Source organism: Morus notabilis, unplaced genomic scaffold (genome assembly GCF_000414095.1).
Source record: "Morus notabilis unplaced genomic scaffold, ASM41409v2 Scaffold57, whole genome shotgun sequence".
Classification (NCBI taxonomy): Eukaryota; Viridiplantae; Streptophyta; class Magnoliopsida; order Rosales; family Moraceae; genus Morus; species Morus notabilis.
This window is the reverse complement of record NW_010357689.1, coordinates 545,994-552,478: the sequence shown is the minus strand read 5'-3', so window position 1 is coordinate 552,478 and position 6,485 is coordinate 545,994. Positions and strand designations below refer to the sequence as shown.

The window sequence follows — 6,485 nt, the reverse complement described above, 5'->3', positions numbered from 1 at the left end:
TGGTCCTGCTCTGGTCGAAGCTTCGATAGTGCAAAAGAAAAGAGGTATAACTGACATTGGAAATCTAGACGTATGCCCCCCTTACTAGTCTTTTTTTAACACTACAAGTTTCCTGCCATACTTTCTCACTAATAAATTTGGTCCATGTTCGGTTAAAGGAATGGTTCAAAGACTTCTCAAGTACTTTAGTTGAGGTTATAATTATATGCTCAAGTTTGCACCATACAAACTTGTGGCTAAACTTATTTATGGGTTCTCTAGTCATAGCAGTTTGCAAAGACAAGTCTGCTAATGTAGTGACTGGTAGGTTGACTTCTTTATGAAAATGTCATATCAAGTAGGGTGCTGATAGTGTGCAATATACCTATAATAACTCGATCAAAAAAAAAAAAAAAAAACCTAGATAATATGCCCAATTGCCCTCTTTATTCAATTATAACCATTAAAATGACAATAAATAAATAGAAGAAACGTATAAAAAGAATGGGAAAGCGTAGGAATGGCATTAGTTATTGGCAGGGTAGAAATGTCATGAACTCGGTGGAGAAAAGACATGGCTAACTAGGTGAAAAAATTGCATTTGTATACATATAGATATTTTCATACATAACATATGCAATCTGTGGAGTTGCCGCATTGAGAAATACAATCTGCTTTTTTTTGTTTTTTTTTTTTGTTGAAACAATGAACTATTACTGAAAATAGGAATAATGTACAAGCTGAAGAGGAAGAGATTTCCTCTGAAGACAGAAATCAAAGGGAATTACAAAAAAAGGAACCCAACTTCTAACAATATCAAAAAGTAAAAAACTAGAAAAACCCTCATCTTCGTGAACCCATAGAGCTATCCGAAAAAGTAAGAATTTCATCCTTATCTTTGTGAACCCGACGTCTAATAATATAAATTAATTTCACAGACCAGAAACCTTAAAAAGTATACTAATAACCTGAAATTAGAATTTGATATATAAACAAACGGAAGAGGGAGTGTTTGCAAAATTTTGGAACTGAACAGCTGAAAAAGTGATACGGCCATACTTGTTAAAAACACGAGGAAGCAATGCATAAAGCATATATGGTGAAGACAAATGCATTACTGTTGCGGGAAGAAGAATGGTCTCTCTTTCAAAGATTCTCCTCCATTCTCTCTAGAACTTCCTTTAAAATTTCAGCCAATGGTAAATTGACAGCTCCACACCATTTCCCTCGAGGCCATCCCGGGTCTTCATTCATATGATCAGTTCTTCTGTCAACTCCAACCATACATGATAATTATATTGTCCAACATGTGGTAGTTGTAAATGCATGCAACTGTGAATTTCCAAAAGGGGAAAAGAGGTGCAGAAAATTGTTTGAGCAGCACCAAGCCTTAGAACCAATATATGCTTACGCACACCGATCACGCAAAGTATAATTCGCTATTTTTCATTTTGCCTAGCAGTCTCAAAGAGACAAGTCTCTTTGCAGGGAAAACAGAGAGGTACAGCACATACATACATGCATACATATGTATATATCTATATTCAGATTCAAGCACAGCACATCTGCAGCATGACAGAGCTTCCAGATTTATTAACTCCCAAAAAAAAAAAAAAGAACCCTCTGCAGAACAACAAAATAAGTACAGGCAAGATACATACCTATGCAACACTCGGGATTTATTAACTTCTAACTTCTGCAGAATGATCTCTAATGGATGATCGAAGCATTCTTTATCATCGTGAAAACCTCAAACAGTAAGAACTGTCATCATCCCATTGATTGCAGAGCTTCTCTCAAACTCTTTAGGAACTCCAAACTATAGAAGACCCCTTTTTCCTGAACTGGCAAGAACGGAATTCCCCCATAGCCTTCCCCATCAGTGCCATGGCGGCAAGGCTCGGAAACTGTTTCTTTAGGCACTTGTCCACCATTGCTTTTGAGCATTGAGGCTTCGAAATTTCTACTGGTTTAGACCTCTCAATGGGGGATGAAACTGCATTATGGCGCAACCTCTGAACCCAAGGATGTGATAGTGTTACATCTCGGTTTTGCCTCACAGACTTGATAGATGAGAACTTGTCATTCCATAATGTTGTTCTCTGACTAAATGTCATCTGTTCTTTATCATGTGATCGACCTGTAATAGGCTCTGAACTGGTTATGCCACATTTCATAATTTTACTGAAGAAATTGTTGACTTTTCCATGAGAATGGTCCTCTATCATTTTTGAGCTCTGAGTACCACGAGCAGATGTTGGAGTCAACTTGAGACGCTTGACCCATCTGCTGCTTAACTCTGATTCTAGACTACTGACAAGGCATGTATTAGACTTAAAATTTGTGGGCTGCTCAGCATTGGAAAGAAGGAGCTCTGCATCCAAACTCTGGGTTTTTGACGAGCTTGTGTCTGCAGAACTTGCATAAGCTGCAAGACTATTAGGCTCTTGGTTTATATCGGGTAACTTCGTTTTCGGCAGTCTTCCTCCAATTTCTCTAGCTGCAACCAATGCGGTTTGAGATGTAGGGGACCGTTGCTCCAACTCAGCATGCTGCAAAAACTCATAATTTGTAATGGTTTCCCAATTAGTTGAACGTCGCATAGGGCACCTTAATATGTTCATTGACTAGATCCTACTGAAAAATGTCATTAGAGAGGATCATAAGAATAAAAAGATTTACCTTATTTGATGAAGAAGAAACCACACCTGCAACAAATAGGTAGAAAAATTGGCACAAAAGAAGTAAAATAAACCCAAAAGGACAATATATATATATATATATAGACACACACACACACACACATAAGGGACTGCAAATTGTACATGCGCAGCCATAGCTGCCAAAAGAACTTCCATGCGCATCATTTCTTATAGAACTACCAACAAGATGGTAACAAAAAACTAACAAAGAAAAGGGAAAAAAATCATATAACACAGCATAGATTGCAACCAAGATGTGACTCATACCAAAAAATATAAAATAAAATAAAGTGCGTATACCAGAAATAAATTTCCTCCGGAATGTGTCTAAGTCCATGGTATTAGTTTCAGCTGACGATTCATTATTTAAATTAACCGACGAAGTCTTCAATTCTCCAGCATCTTTCTCTTCTTCACTAGCTGTGGAGCTTCCTAGAAGTTGCAGCTTCACTCCGGTCCTAATTGGGAAACAATTTTGCTGATCATAACGAAAGAGCTCAGAAGAAGCTTTTTCTTTCATTTTGGTTGATACCGTTGACTCTTTGAACATGTGGCCTCCTTCAGTCAAATTAAAAGCAGACGTTTTCGAAGCCAGAAAACGATGAATTGAAGAGAACTTTTTAGAACCTCTCGACGACTCTTCCATGGAGTCCAGAGTGGTGCATGTTCTCATAGCCTCCACGCCATGCTCGGAAAACGGCGGACTTGGTACCGAAAAACATTCAGGATATAATTTTTCTGATTTTGTCAGCTCTATGGGGGTGTTCTTTCTCGGGAACAATCCAACACCAGTGTGATCTTGTAACTTGTGGGAAACAGATTCAGGTTGCTGACTTCTGCTTGTTGACGGATCATGTGGAAATAAAGCCAAGTCATTGGGCCTGACAAATGGGTTTCTAGATCTTCCAAAGAGGCCATTGATAGCTTCCTCATTGACCAAAACCATAGAATTACTATTTGTCATTCGTTCTCCAGATTCTTGAATCGAGTTTGATAGATTAGTTTCTTCCTGTTTAGACACGGATTGAATTGGAGTCTTTCTGAGGTTAAATCCATACGGCTCGATTTTAGAAGTTGATACCGTAAAATCACCCTTAATAGGCTTTGTCAGGTCTAAGCTGTTATTTTCAATGATCCCCTCCTCCTCCGGATACTCCAAACGACCTTCAGGCCTTAAAGGTTTTTCTCTTGATACAGTTTCTGCCACAGGAGCCCGCTGAAGCATAGGGGACGAATGTCTCTCACTTCCCGAATCCCACTCAGTTCGAGACTTTAGCTTTCCCCAATGAGAACTAGACCCTTGTTCATCCTTCCGAGCCAAAACATTATCTCCCTTTCTTTGGAGGAGATTGAACATAGGAAAAGGACTCCTTAATTTCTCAGACCCGGAAATCACACTATCATCAATGATTTTCACCCTCTTAGTTTCAGGCATTTCACTGAACCCTTTATCACATTCAGACTCATTCTTCTCCGCTCTCTCCAACACACCGAGCAAGCGTTGCCGCTTCGAATCATGAGCGTCTTCTTCGGAATCTAAGGAAATCGATAAACGACTACAAGCCCGCTTAGTTGCTGACTTGCAGCCTGTGCTGCTCATCCAGTGAGACATCCAAACAGAGCGGTGAGAATGCACAGCTTGTTTGGCCCCTCCATCACTATCATTATATGACTCTCCAACATTCTCAGACATGGTATATTTCCAAACCTAATATATATATATATATATCCCCGCTATTTATCTCTTTCTCTCTCCTCAAACACCACCTGAAAATTGCAGTCGCAGAAAGTAGGGTTTAGCATCCAAAGAACAAATTTTTACATATGAAATTACATAATCTTTACAATTGTTAAATAGCCGATTAAACAAACTGTATTTTTATTCAAATCCTCGAACGACAACAAGTTAAAGATCTGAATTAGCAATTATAATCAATGGCAAATCAACATGCTTCCGACATAGAAAAAAGAAGATTTCCAAATTTCTCAGCGAAAGAACCTGAAAAATCGTCCGAATAAAAAATACCACTACTTCACCAAAAAAGATACAAAATTTTGAAAAAAAAACAAAAAATCCAAAAAGGTCCCGAATAAAGTTCGAAAAACAGATTTAAAAACCAAACCAAAAAGGAAAAAGCGAGAGAGAAAGAGACGGAAATGAGTTTGGATTTACCTGAACTTAGCTCCAAACAGGGATGCTTGAAGAACAAATGAAACCAGAGATCAGAGAGAAAACGAAGAAGAAGAAAAGAAAAAGTTGAAATGGAGGGGCAAACTGAGAGCAACTAAGAAAAAAAAATTCTTAAAATTCTAGAAGCCGAGCTTTGGTGGGCAGCTGCTTCTAACTTCTAATTTATATTTTCTAATAATAATTTATGTATTAGTCAGCCACATGAAAATGTTCGAGTTCGGAGTAGACCAGATAAATAACGGTGCAGACGCGGATGATATTGATTGACAATGTTTGACATGACCCCACTCTCACCCTCACTTAGTCACTTTTCACTTTTTTTCAATTTTTCCTACGTTTTTCTTCTTCTTCTATTTGTTTGTTATCTTTTCAGCTCTCACCATACCACATGACGGAGCCACATCGTCGGATTCTGATTTTTATCCGTTATTAAATGGACTCCACGTCCAAAGTGTAATTTCTGTATTAAATTTTAATTACCGTATTATTATTAAAATATATAAAATATTAGGGCAAGAAGTAAAAAAAAAATTTTAATTGAAGAAATAAAATAAATTTTAGAATAAAATATATACGGATGTCATACTTTACAAAATAACATTTTTAAGGATTATATGAGAAAAAAAAAACCTTCAAATAAGGGTGATTTGAAATAATTATTTAAGTGGGTTAAAAAATATTTTAAAAGGTATTATTTATTAAATCTATATATATTGAAATGAAAAGTTAGGAAAGAAAGTTAAAAAAAAAAACCCACAAGAAGACAAAATAGATAAATTAAAGTTTGAACGTTGTTTTGTGAGTGTGTGAACAGTAAAGACATTCACTCTTCTTATATAGTTTATAGAAATAGTTTAAAATTTTAGATAAAATCATTTTAATACACTTTATTATATTGAAACATGTTCTCGGTATTTTGTGTTTTTAATAATATTATTAAAATAATACTTTTGAGTTTTAAAAAATAACTACTTAAGGGTATTTTAGAGTCGTTTTTTAAGAAATAAAATGTCATTTTTACCCTTCCATTAAATTAATTAGATTGGGAGATTTATGGTTTTTAAATATTTTCAATATGTTTGTAAAAATAAATTCTACAAAAATTAAGTAGAAAGGTATAAATGACATTTTACATCTCAAAAATTAGCCTTAAGATACCAAAAAACGTTTAATATTGTTAAGAGCATATGGTACCAACAGAGGTGTTTTTTTTTTTTGTAATAGAGAATACCAAAATAATTTTATCTATTTAAAAATTTCAATTGCCCCATTTTACAAGAAAAACTACGGCCCCTGACTAAATGATTAAAGTATGTTGCTGTGATTTTATTTTAACCCCACTCAATAATTAAAATATATTGTTGATGGTGGATTTTAATCAACAAGAAATTATAACTCTCCGAGAACACTCGCACTAATCTCTCACATATTAGTCGGGGATTAACGGTGCTGAATAAGTAAATGAGACAGGAGTTTGTAGTGGTTCGACTAAAATTCTTTGCCTACATCCACTTGTTCATGCACTAATATGTTGTAGATTACAAGTTCTGTAGAAGTCTCTAAGTGAAAGTGTAAAAAACTTAATGAACTTTTATGGCTCTATTTATAGGCCT

General features: G+C 35.8%; 1 protein-coding gene across 3 annotated transcripts; it reads right to left on the bottom strand.

Moving 5' to 3' along the window:
• Positions 1–637: 637 nt before the first annotated feature.
• On the bottom strand, positions 638–4,393 carry LOC21401535. 3 transcript variants are annotated; one of them, XR_002903387.1, is made up of 4 exons: positions 2,982–4,393; positions 2,662–2,687; positions 1,641–2,531; positions 639–1,544 (listed from the first exon to the last, which is right to left on the bottom strand). XR_002903387.1 is itself a non-coding variant. In XM_010090639.2 (3 exons), exons 1-3 carry the CDS (start codon positions 4,372–4,374, stop codon positions 1,785–1,787), a joined length of 2,166 nt encoding a protein of 721 aa, XP_010088941.1. In that variant the 5' UTR covers positions 4,375–4,393; the 3' UTR covers positions 638–1,784. The 3 variants fall into 3 exon arrangements, 1 of the variants encoding a protein (XP_010088941.1); XR_002903388.1 differs by having other exon boundaries at positions 639–1,246; XM_010090639.2 differs by having other exon boundaries at positions 638–2,531.
• Between the last annotated feature and the right edge of the window lie 2,092 nt (positions 4,394–6,485).

What these genes read in the sequence shown, in the direction of transcription:
- LOC21401535 (XM_010090639.2), bottom strand. Translation starts at nt 4,374, where the DNA reads ATGTCTGAGAATGTTGGAGAGTCATATAATGATAGTGATGGAGGGGCC. An exon ending in CCGGAGGAAATTTATTTCTG is followed by an intron (nt 2,688 to 2,981) that starts GTATACGCACTT and finishes TATTTGTTGCAG; the next exon opens with GTGTGGTTTCTTCTTCATCA. An exon ending in TTTCTTCTTCATCAAATAAG is followed by an intron (nt 2,532 to 2,661) that starts GTAAATCTTTTT and finishes GAGTTTTTGCAG; the next exon opens with CATGCTGAGTTGGAGCAACG.